This window comes from Emys orbicularis, chromosome 1, assembly GCF_028017835.1.
Source record: "Emys orbicularis isolate rEmyOrb1 chromosome 1, rEmyOrb1.hap1, whole genome shotgun sequence".
Classification (NCBI taxonomy): Eukaryota; Metazoa; Chordata; order Testudines; family Emydidae; genus Emys; species Emys orbicularis.
Window position 1 is genome coordinate 132,017,846 of NC_088683.1, and position 12,165 is coordinate 132,030,010.

The 12,165-nt window shown below is 46.1% G+C and overlaps 1 protein-coding gene across 3 annotated transcripts in view; it reads left to right on the forward strand.

The window, feature by feature from the left end:
* The window catches only part of ARHGAP8 (Rho GTPase activating protein 8), a 349,789-nt gene that overhangs the window by 27,502 nt on the left and 310,122 nt on the right, over positions 1-12,165 (forward strand). For all 3 annotated transcript variants that reach the window (XM_065403254.1, XM_065403237.1, XM_065403246.1), the window contains one exon: positions 11,950-12,030. In XM_065403254.1, the coding sequence (XP_065259326.1) occupies positions 11,950-12,030 (81 nt within the window). The remainder of the gene's footprint in view (positions 1-11,949; positions 12,031-12,165) is intronic.

Below are 12,165 nucleotides of genomic sequence, written 5' to 3' on the forward strand. Positions count from 1 at the left end.
CTTTCCGAAACTGTGCAACCTCCTGCAGAGTAAGCATAGGTGCCAACTCTGTGGGTGCTCTGGGGCTGGAGCACCCATGAAAAAAAAATAGTGGGTGCTCAGCACCCACCAGCCACCCGCTGATCAGCTGTTCGGTGGGCCCTGCCAATCAACTCTTCCCTCACCCCCCCAGCACCTCCTTCCCACCACCGATCAGCTGTTCGGCGGTGGATGAGAGGCGCTGGGGGGAGGAGGAGGAGTGGGAGCGGGAAGAGGTGGAGGAGGGCGTACTTGGGGGGGGGGGGGGTGGAGCCTTGGGGGAGGGGCGGAGTGGGGGTATGAAGAGGCAGAGCGAAGGTTGGGTCTTGGGGAAAGTGGTGGAGTGGGGCGGGGCCACGGGGCCCGGGGAAAGCTGAAAGTCGGCGCCTGTGAGTGTAAGTAAATGATTGGATTTTTTTACTTCATTTGTGTGCTGCTCAGATACACTATGCGCACGCACACATGCGAGTTGTACAGTAACTCCTCACTTAAAGTCGTCCCAGTTAACATTGTTTCGTTATTAGGTTGCTGATCTATTAGAGAACATACTCATTTAAAGTCGCGCAATGTTCCGTTTTATAAGGTTGTTTGGCTTGCCCCATTCCGCCCGCCCGGCACTCCTGCTGGGGAGCAGGGTCGGGGCGCAGGGGCTTACCCCACTCCACCCACCCGGTATTCCAGCCAGGGAGTGGGCAAGCCCCCGACCCAGCTTCCCGGCAGGAGCACCGGGCGGGTGGAACGGGGCAAGCGCCCATGCCCCAAAACCGCTCCCCGGCTGGAACGCCGGGCCGGCAGAGCAGGGCAAGCCCCCACGTCCTGACTCCGCTCCCCGGCAGGAGCGCCAGGCAGGCGGAGTGGGGCACGCCCCCGCACCCCGACCCCACTACACCCTGCCTCAACCAAGGTTCACAGTCATCATTAGGGAGTCCAGTATTGTTTGTTTAAAATTATTTAAAACTTATACTGTATATGTATATAATGTCTTTTCTCTGGCAAAAATTTTTCCCCTGGAACCTAGCCTCCCCCAATTTACATTAATTCTTATGGGGAAATTGGATTCGCTTAACATCGTTTCGCTTAAAGTAGCATTTTTCAGGAACCAAACTACAACGTTAAGCGAGGAGTTACTGTACTCACACACACAACACGCCTTTCTTGCACCCCATTCTCCCACTACATGACACATGAAACCACTTTGAAGTTAAAGGGAATTGCTCGTATTCTGAAGGAGAAGAATCAGTCCATGAGCAGTTGTGATGTATGAGGGAGAAGAAGCCATATCTTTGTACCTCTACACTTAGAGTGCATCAGTAGACTAAAACTGTTTTGAACTTGTACATTCAGTAGTATAAACAAGTGGGTTCTCATCTGGGCTGAAGGTTACAACATTATTCAGCATTGGGGAGTTTATCTGTACTCAGCAAGTGCACAGATGGTTCAAGAAACAGATGGATTTTGTTGTCTTTTTTGGGACTGCAGTTTGGTTTCTTATTCTGCTTTGCTCTTGTAAATATTTTATTTACAGTCCCAAAATATTATATAGATCTAAGTTTAGTGCATTGAAAGACATGATAATGGCTTAAAAAAGTACCAAAAATGAAAATTGTGTGTAGCATTTTGTACTATCCTATGGATAATAACATTTGGCATTGGCTTGTGAGGAGGGCCGTCATGTTGCGAGGATGAGATAGCAGACAGTCATGAAGATCATTAGCTAGAACCAAAGAGGATCTAATGTGCCATTGTGCCAGTGGCTTTGTACGTATCCCATTATCAAACTTCTGATGCATGCGGTTTGCCTGTATTTTGTATTCTTAATAAATTTCATATTGTTGCTAAAAGCATAACCAATGCTTGACAACACTTGCAGTGTAAGTGACCAAATAACCAACCATAGCCAAATTTATTGTGTAAAATCAAAGCAGAATTATACAGAAAGGAATGAATTAATAGCACACCAATCCTTCTGAGAAGCTTGTTTCTTGCAGCATGCAGTTCACCTTATGCAGAAGGTGTGCTTTGAAATATGTATTCAAAACCACCTCCTTTATACCAGACCTGTTTACAAGTTAGAGGTCTTTCTGCGTACATTACTGAGTTCTAACCCACCAATTTGTACTAGTCCAGTACCTTTCTTATCTCTTGTTTTCTTCTTGGTACTATCAGCCTGTGACAGTACTTCCCAAGCTTGTACCAGTGCAGAACATTCACATATCTTGTCTTTGTATTTTGTATTTTCCAGTGCCAAAGCTGACTTCAGCTTTGCAGGGTATTGTGGGATACATATCTCTTGATATAAGTAAACAGATTTGTGGAAAAATTATACTACCATTCAGTTAGTGCAGTGGTTCTCAAACTTTTGTACTGGTGACCCCTTTCACATAGCAAGGCTCTGAGTGTGACCCCCCCCTTATAAATTAAAAACACTTTTTTTATATATTTAATGCCATTATAAATGCTGGAGGCAAAGCGGGGTTTGGGGTGGAGGCTGACAGCTCACGACCCCCCATGTAATAACCTCACGACCCCTTGAGCGGTCCCGACCCCCAGCTTGAGAACCCCTGAGTTAGCGTAACTTTCAGACATCTGTATATGCAGTGTAGTTGTAGCTGTGTCAGTCCCTGGATATTAGAGAGACAAGGTGGGTGAGGTAATATATTTTATTGGACCAACTTCAGTTGGTGAGAAAGACAAGCTTTCAAGCCACACAGAAGTCTTCCTCAGTTCTGGGAAAGGTACTTAGGCTATGTCTACGCTGGCACTTTTGTCGCTAAAGCTTTTGTCACTCAGGAGTGTGAAAAAACACCCCCCCGAATGACAAAACTTTGAGCGATGAAAAGTGCCGGTGTGGCTAGCGCCCCTCGGGGGTGGTTTTATTTTGTCGATAAAGAGCAGCCACACATCGTGACTTACAGTGGTGCGGTTGCAGTGGCACAGCCGCGGCATTGTAAGGTGCGCTGTGTAGAGAGACATAGCCTTAGAGTGTCACAGCTAAATACAAGATGGAACAGATGGTTTATCCTAAGTAGTTAGCACATACTCTAATATTGCCCAAGTGAAACATAAGTGGTGCATAGTCCTTGTGCTACTCTTACACAGACTGAACTTTACTCTGTAATGACAATAAGTACTGATACTTAGCAGAGCATGGGCAACATTAACATTCAGAATTTGCTGCTTTACGGTGATGGCAGAATCTTCTATTCTAAAGATGCTACAGTCGCTGCAGGTACCTGGCAGGGAATGTTGATTTATTTTTCTTAAATTTAAACTTTGTGATGTATGTGCGAGATGCTCAAGGCAATATCAATGAATGTATGCGCATGCTTCAGAAACAGGTACACTGCTACCTCGATATAACGCGACCCGATATAACACGAATTCGGATATAATGCGGTAAAGCAGTGCTCCAGCGGGGCGGGGCTGCGCACTCCGGTGGATCAAAGCAAGTTCAGTATAATGCGGTTTCACCTATAGCACGGTAAGATTTTTTGGCTCCCGAGGACAGCGTTATATCGAGGTAGAGGTGTCTGTTATAAAAGGGATTGCGGAATACATTTTATAAAGCATTTCCAGTTTGGGTTGAACGGTTAAAACGTGAGCTGAGATTACCCCAGTATAGCAGCATTTTACATAAACGGAATTACATAGATTACAATATAAAACCCCATGGAGGATCTGCACAGGCACAGGGGTCCACCCAAGTGAAACAGCTTGTAAGATCAGGATCTCTCTGAGTAGAAGAAACAGCATCCTTTCTCTGCTGGAGAAAGTTGAGCCAGTTTAACTAAGTGTGATTTTAAACCAATTTAGAAAGCCAATGCAACCCCCATGGGACACTCATAGTTTGATTTAAGCCAGTTTTATTTCAGGTTAGCTTAAGTCAATTATGAACACAAATTGCCACAAACACAAGTAAGCCACTCTTAAACTGACATGAATGCCCACACAGCCTTTTTTACCTGTTTAACTAAATTGGTTTAAAATCACGCCTTTAATTAAACTGGTGTGGCTTTCTCGTGTAGACAAGGCCTAAGTATTCTGTTCAGTGTCCTTAATTAGGGCTTGCAGAACTTTTAGAAGAGAAATAAAGAAGTTAAAAAAGATTAATGTAATACCGGAAGAAAATGATGACAAAAATACATTGAAAAAACACCACAACTTACATATTGACTGGGGTAAAGTTTTCAAAAGTGTCTAGGTCGTATTTTAAAAGGTGACAGAGGCTTACACTAGCACGTTTGTCAGCAAAACATAGTTAGCATTGCTCGTAGGGTGGGGAGGTAATTATGCTGGCGGGAGAGCGGCTACACAGGAGACCTTACAGTGATGCAGCTGTGCCGCTGTAAGGTCCGTAGTGTAGACATAGCCGTAGTCATTTAGGAGCCTACGGGCTAGAAATTGACTGTCATAGCTAAAGCGGAATAACTACTGCTCTCTAGGTATGTTGGTATAACTCCCCTGTGGGGACACAGTATTCTGGAATAAAAGTGACTTTGTTCCAGAATAATTATTCCTCCTTCAGTTATTCGGCTATAACTATGATGGTCATTTCCCTGTGTAGACAAGCCCTAAATCTCCTCGTAGTCACTGAATGCCCAAAATGAAATAAAGGGAATCCAATTCCAGGTAGTTCAGGCTGCTTCCATCATTCTAATCCTCTGCGGGGGAAATCAGCCAGTAGTAGCATGTGCAAATAATAGGAACATTGAGGTTTTGTGGATACCTGCTTTATACAGTCGCTTTCATACTCAGAGCACTTCACAAACAGCTACTCAGTCTACAGATAATAGCCCAGCTTAGGAGTGGCCTCCATGCAGTCACTCAAAGGCAAACAAAAATCTTCTCCCTTGAGCCACTGCACAGGGTAGATGTCCCTGTGCTCCCTGCATTCTGGCACTGTTCACTCTTGCTCCCTGCCAGGAAGCAGGACTATAAAAAAGGGGTCAGACCCCCACCAAGCTCACAGAGCAAAGCCAATGTACTCCAGGGGAAGCAATCTGCTCCATTTGATGGATAGAGCAGGTTGTATTCCCTTTAGTGCAAGGACGAGTCCTGTCAGACTGTCTCTGGTACTCCTCCTGGGGTGGAGGAGGGGCATGTAGAGAGTCTTGCTCCATTTGAGAGAGCACCCTCTGTGGAGTAATAGGCCTGTTGAGAGTCTGGCTAGAAAACCCTCCCCCTCATTCAGAAAGGATCTCCAGAGAGAGAGGGAGAGCTGTAGCAGATATTTTAGTCATTCCACTCTACGAGAGGATGTCAGGGAACATTCCAAAGTACATTTCCGAACCAGAAGAGCGTGTAGAGAGTGCTGGTTTTATTCACTACATTAATTGCACCTCACATATTACTCCTAATATTAAACGTGGCCATGTCGCTTCACTATGTACTAGGGACATTTAGCTGCCAATTTTCCAATGATTGTAAATTGAGTGTGTCTGTTCAAGCCAGCCAAGATCAACTGTATTGGATTATTAATGCGTACGTGTGAGGAGAATTCAAACAAGGGGTACTTAACATCTTGAAAATGCCATCAAATGAATAGCAGAGAGGGAGAGAGGGTGATGTTTTCTGTTTTGGTCTGTTTATGCATTTCTGCATGGCTGGATCATATGCTCACTGTCCCGAACACATCATTTTTATTTTTCTTTCCCCCTGCTGATGAGGCCAGAGATGTTTAGCTGTAGGTCTTTTCACTGTTAAACACTGTGGCTGTCTCTCTACTATGAAAATGAACCAGAGTTTGAGAGTGGTTGCCAAATCTCCTTCCTCCCAGTGCTTCACCCTCAGCCCGAACTCAAAGTGTTTGTCTTGTGGTGGATCTGACTTCTACACAGGGTCAGCCATGCTTAATACTTATTAGTAGGGCCCTACCAAATTCACGGCCATGAAAAACACATCACAGACCGTGAAATCTGGTCTCCTGCTGTGAAATCTGGTCTTTTGTGTGCTTTTACCCCATACTATACAGATTTAATGGGGGAGACCAGCGTTTCTCAAATTAGGGGTTCTGACCCAAAGGGGAATTGCAGAAGGGTCACAAGGTTATTGGGGGGCGGGGGGTCTGATATTGCCACTCTTACTTCTACCCTAACTTCACAGATGGGCAACCAGAGAGCGGCGGCTGTTGGCTGGGCGCCCAGCTCTGAAGGCAGCGCCCCGCCAGCAGAAGCATAGAAGTAAGGGTAGCAATACCATACCATCCCACCCTTACTTCTGCACTGCTGCTTTCAGAGCTGGGCGGCCGGACAGTGGCAGCTGTTGACTGGGGGCCCAGCTGCGCAGGCAGCAGCACAGAAGTAAAGGTGGCAATACCATACCATACCATACCATCCTTACTGCTGTGCTGCCGCTGGTGACGGCTCTGTCTGCAGAGCTGGGCTCCCAGCCAGCAGCCACCGCTCAGTTCTGAAGGCAGCTGCTCAGTTCTGAAGGCAGTGCTGCCACCAGCAGCAGCACAGAAGTAAGGGTAGCAGTACTGCAACCCCACCCTACAATAACCTTGCAATCCCCTCACAACTCCTTTTTTGGGTCAGGACCCCTATAATTACAACACCGTGAAATTTCAGATTTAAATAGCTGAAATCATGACATTTATGATTTTTAAAATCCTATAACCGTGAAATTGACCAAAATGGTCTGTGAATTTGGTAGGGCCCTACCCATTAGAACAAAACATCTGAGATATTATCTAGACTTTCTCCAGTAGTACGTGTATCTCTCTCCACTTGCTAAAACAGGTGTTGAACTCTGTTGGCTCAGTACACACAAGTAGAGTAACTGTTTTCAACACTAATTTGGGGGGAAAGAAGAAATCCCAAAAACCCGATTTTGATGTCTGCTGTCAAACATGGCTCATTTTTCTGATGCAGAAGCAGCTGTCACTGGAGCCTTTTAAACCAGGTAAAGGAACCAAGCACAATTTTAAAGCAGGTAGCAGGTTTTTTTCTCCACATAGTATAAACTGTAAACTGAGTTATTACTTACAGGACTGGATGGTAATTATGCCTTTCTAAGGAGGTGGTGTCAAACATGGTTCTGACTCTGGAACAATAGTGTGGATGTGTAAAAGTATGATTGAACCCATCTGAAAGTCCAGACAGGGACGGCAAGTTGTATGGGCTCATGGTGCCCGGGCTCCAGCAAATTCAGGGCCCGGGGGGCCTGGCTCCACCAATGTTCGGGTCTCTTCCCCGGCCCCACTTGCTGCCCCCACACACCTCCCCCGAGCGTCCCTGCCTGCCCTCGGCAGCGGGCAGCTGGCCCCTGCAGCTGCGCGCTGCACTCCCTTGCCAGCCGCTGCTTCTGCTGGCTACAAGGGAGTGGCACCGGGGGCAGGCTGAGGAGGCAGCTGCGCCTGTGGAGGGAGGAGGTGAGGAGGCGCATGGCAGCCCCTCCCCCCCCCACCCCCCCGTAGGTGACTCCGAGGAGGGAGGGCTTATTCTGGTTGGACCTCCTGATCAGCAGCCTGGGGGGCTTGGATGAGTGTCATGCCGGGGGGACTGGGGAGGGCCCCCTTCCCCTCCCCTCCGCTCCCCTGGAGTTCGCTGCCGCCAGCAGGGAGAGGGCTGGGGGGAGGAGTCCTCTCTGGCCCCCTGCCCCAGCCCCAGGGCAGCCTTCCTGCTGCACCCCAAACTCCTCATCCCTGGCCCAGCCCCACGCCCCGAACCCCCTCCCGCACTCCAACCCTCTGTCCCATTCTAGAGCCCGTATCCAGCACCCCAAACACCCTCCCGCACCCCCTCCTGCACCCCAACCCCCTGTCCCAGCCCAGAGCCTGCACCCAGCACCCAACCTCCCTCCTAGAGCCTGCAACCCTTCCGCACCCAAACTCTCTCCTAGACCCTGCATCCCAATCCCCCTGTTTCACCCAAACTCCCTCCCAGAGCCCACATCCTGCACCCCAACCCCCTGTCCCAGCCCAGAGCCTGCACCCAGCATCCAAACTCCATCCCAGAGCTCGAACCCCTCCCGCACCCAAACTCCCTCCCAGAGCCTTAACCCGGGGGGGGGGGGGGGGGGAGGAGGAAGGGACACGGACTTGGACCCGTTCTGAGCAACACCAAAAATTATATAAACCTGCCTCCCGTGCGTCCAGATGAGCTTTACTGCTAGTTTGTATCGGGTTTTTGATGTTTGAATTTCTCTCATAGGAACTTTATGAGTATAGCCCACATACAGCCCTGCTTCACAAGGCAACGAGCCTCCTTGTTTACTAGCTTGTCAAGTACAAACTAGCACACTTAAGATAGGCAGATTTGGTCCAAACTTTACATTCTAGAACTCAGAAACTTGTCATTTTTCGATTGTACCAGAGACACTATAGTGTGACCTGAAGGAAAATCAGCTGCAGAGTTCTAAAAAACAATGCTTGCTAAGTCAGTGGTAAAACCAGAAACACAGGGTGGAGGTGTGTGTGTGGTTGTTTTCAGTTTTCTAAAAATCTTTTCCATCAGATATTCTAAGGGTGAAATTCAACTCTGTGACCCACAGTGATGATCTGTTAGTACCACTGTGGGTCTCTATTGCTATTGCAGAAATGTCAGTGGGAGTTTGGCATGTAGAATAGAGATGCACTCTGCAGCTTAGGGAGGAAAATTCAGCCCCGCGTTTTCAGACGAGCTATGAGGCTTTTAGCCTGGTGCAAAATCAAACAGGAAGAGCTTCACTTTGTAGTTAGTAATTCCTCTTTTGCTTCGTAGGGTTAAGAGAGAAGAAAAGTGAAACAGTGATAATTTTGAAGAGCCTGTTCCATAACCACAATAATCATGTGCTCTTATAATAATACTCAGCTCTTACATTGCGTTTTACATCCACTGATCTTAAAGCACTTTATGGAGGTGGGCAAGTATCCTTACCCCCACTCTAAATATGAGGAAACTGGGGCCCAGAAGCTAGCCAACGTCACACAGTGGTAGATCCAGAAATGGAACCCAGCTCTTGTGACTCACAGTTAAATGGCCTATCCACTGGGCCAGAATACTTCTCAAAGGCGAAGTGTGCTACTAAAATCCTTCCTTTTTCCTTCCTGCAAAGGGAACTAAGCTGTTCAGACATGTTTGTTTCTGTCAGGGTAACACTAATGTATATGCATAGTTTTCTGTCTGGGTTGGAAGTGATTACTCTCGGTGTATTTTTCATTTTTAAAGATAAACTGAGACAGTTGCAGTTGAATTTAAAACCCTGGAGCTATGTCAATTTACATCAGTTGAGAATTTTATATTTCTTTACTTGTTACTTTCATTATTAAAAATGAAATAATTGTAATAATCTCATTAACATTTTGCCATTAATCCTATTTGTTCATATTGTGCATTTGTATCCATCTGGAGAATTAAACTAACCTCGTCACTTTCATTTTTATTCAGCCTTTACTTTAATTTAACCAACCGAGTCACTTCCAGTTTGTGGCTCTCTTGCTGTAGCACAGTGCTGCCATGTTTGGGTTGCAAAATTCAAATATAGTTGGAAGAAGATGTAACTGTCCAGACTGTGTGCAGGAAACTTCCTCCTGCTCTTGTGCAGCTGCAGGAAGGCTATCTACAATAGCATTCCCTGAGTTTCCCAGCCTCTAGGTAGGGTAGGGACTGTTTACTTCTGCTCTCCCCCATCCCCAGGACTAGGATCCCAAAAAGAGGACAGGGAATGGTGGGGATGAATCTGTCTCATAATCCACCCCTCCCATGACTCCCCTTCACCCGAACCAATGCGTAAAAGCAGGGCTGGGGTGTTGGGGGCGGGGAAGCAATCTTCTCTCTAGGATGGAGCATATGGTACACACACCCTTGTTGTGCAGAGATTCCCCAGAAGAGAAGGTGTGCCTGAGGCACAGTTTCCCCAGTGTTCCTCCTGGGGTAAAGCTGTTTGGGGCAGAGATGTAAAAGCCACAGACTGGACCGACATACGTTTATTGTTTTAACCAGAATATTTTCATGAGAGAAGAGCTGCTTTTCTCTCCATGTTAAACTGATAAGGAGAGCCTTCTGTGACAGCGCAAACGGTCACCTTAGTAAGAATGACTCTATTAGGGAAAATGGTGTCAAAGTGTTGTGGAATCATGTGGCAAAACAACAGGAGGAGTAGCTGATAGATATAAAGTCCATCTACATTTTGAGCTGGAGGTATAATGCCCAGCTCAGGAAGGCATATTTGTGCTAGCTCTGATCTAGCAGTGTGCTAGAAATAGAAGTGTAGCTGCAGTGGTGTGAGCGACAGGAGGCCCACATACAATCCTGTCTGAGACACTAGGTATGTACGCAAGTGGCTAGCCCCTCCCACTGCTTGTGCTGCCATGGTTACACTCTATTTTTAGTGCGCTAGCTCAATCAGAGCTAGCACAGGTTTGTCTACCCAAGCTGGAAATTACAGCTCCAGCTCGAAGGGTAGACATCCATTTGAGTTACCTTTTCAGCTTTATCCTTTGAAACAAATTCTTTAAATTGTGTTGCACGCCTCATCGAATCAGACTCAATCTGAACCCTTAATGTATTTCAGGACTGTATTGGAGTCTGATCCTTATTCATCTGAGGGCAGGTCTACACGTAAAACTCTGCGCTGCTGTAGCACTTTAATGAAGGTGCTCAACACTGACAGGAGAGAGCTGACCCGTCAGCAGAGTTAATCTATCTCCATGAGAGGTGGTAGCTGTGTTGGCGGGAGAAGCACTCCTGTCGACATAGCACTGTCTATACCGGGGGTTAGGTCGGTGTAACTATGTTGCTCCGAGGTATGAGTTTTTCACACCCCTAAGCGATGTAGTTATACCAAAGTAATTCTGTAGGATAGACCTGCCCTGAGTAACCCTTACATGTGGAGTCCTCTTAAAGTCAGTGGGATTCCTAAGCATCACTAGTGGGAGTAAGAGCTGCCAGATAAGGCCCATAGTGTTTTGCAAATTTTCAGATCAGCCCTTCAGATTTGGGCAGTCATGAAAATTATGATAGGTGGCAGCCTTAAGCAGTGTGAATTAATGTTAAGTACTCACACTTCTAGACAGAGCTTAATGAATTTGGAGGTTTCTGCTTTGTGTGCAGTCGATGTTGATCACAGTAGAAACACACAGGCAACACTGACGGTCTCTATACAGCCTTTGCGTACAAGAGAAGTACAAGTGGAATTCAGAGTGGGTGCTGAGAAGGGATTATACCTGTACCTGTACCAGAGGTATCACTACCTCTGTTGATGGCTAACTTTCATAAACATTAAATATCACCTAATTTTTTCAGCTGGTTTTCCTCTACCCAGGGCAGGAGCATAAATCTTGGAAGGGGAGGGGGAGGGAGTAGCAATGAATTGGTCTGTGTTACTGATGCTTTTCTGTCATAGTACTGTTATTTTTCTTAAGAAGAATGAATGAGAGATGTCCAGTGAAGTTAGCCAAAAACCCATCAGAGAAGAGAGGTGTGTCCATATTTTTTTCTCTGAAAGTCTTTGAAAACTCTAAGGATTCTTGTGACTTGAGTAAATATATTCTAGTGAAATAACATTATGTTTATGGTCTGAACTTCATTTTGTGTTTAATCTTAAACCACTGATTATTGGTAAAGGAATCAAATAACCATAGTTAAAAAATATATATATCAATAATACATGTGTACCATCACCTAACTTATAGTAATATATTTCCTCTGTGATGGGGCCTTTATTCTTGTGATTAAAATATATAGGCCTACATTTTCAAAAGTGTCTAGAGCTTTTGGGTACCTCAGTTTTTGGGTGCTCAAATTGAGACATCTTAAAGGGCCCTGATTTTCAGAAAGGCCATCTGCCTCTGGAAATCAGGCCCCTTTAAAGTGTCTCAAGTTGGATACCAAACATCACTAGTCACTTTAGGCCATGAGGTCTCTGGGAACTGATGTACAGCTTATCATGGACGTGGTTACATTTCCAACGTATGAGAGTAATAACTCATTTCCTAATTTCTGCTTGCAGTATCCATAATGGAGTAATAGCAGTGTTCCAACGTAAAGGGCTCCCAGACCATGAACTTTACAACCTCAACGAAGGAGTTAGGTGAGTAACACAATCAGAGAGAGAGAGATGTTGCAGCACAGTTTTTAGAAAACTGATGTTGTTGGCCAGTAATCATTGCTGACAACTTCCACAGTGAGGCCTTCTTTCTTCAGTTGTTTGTGTTGGAACTGATAA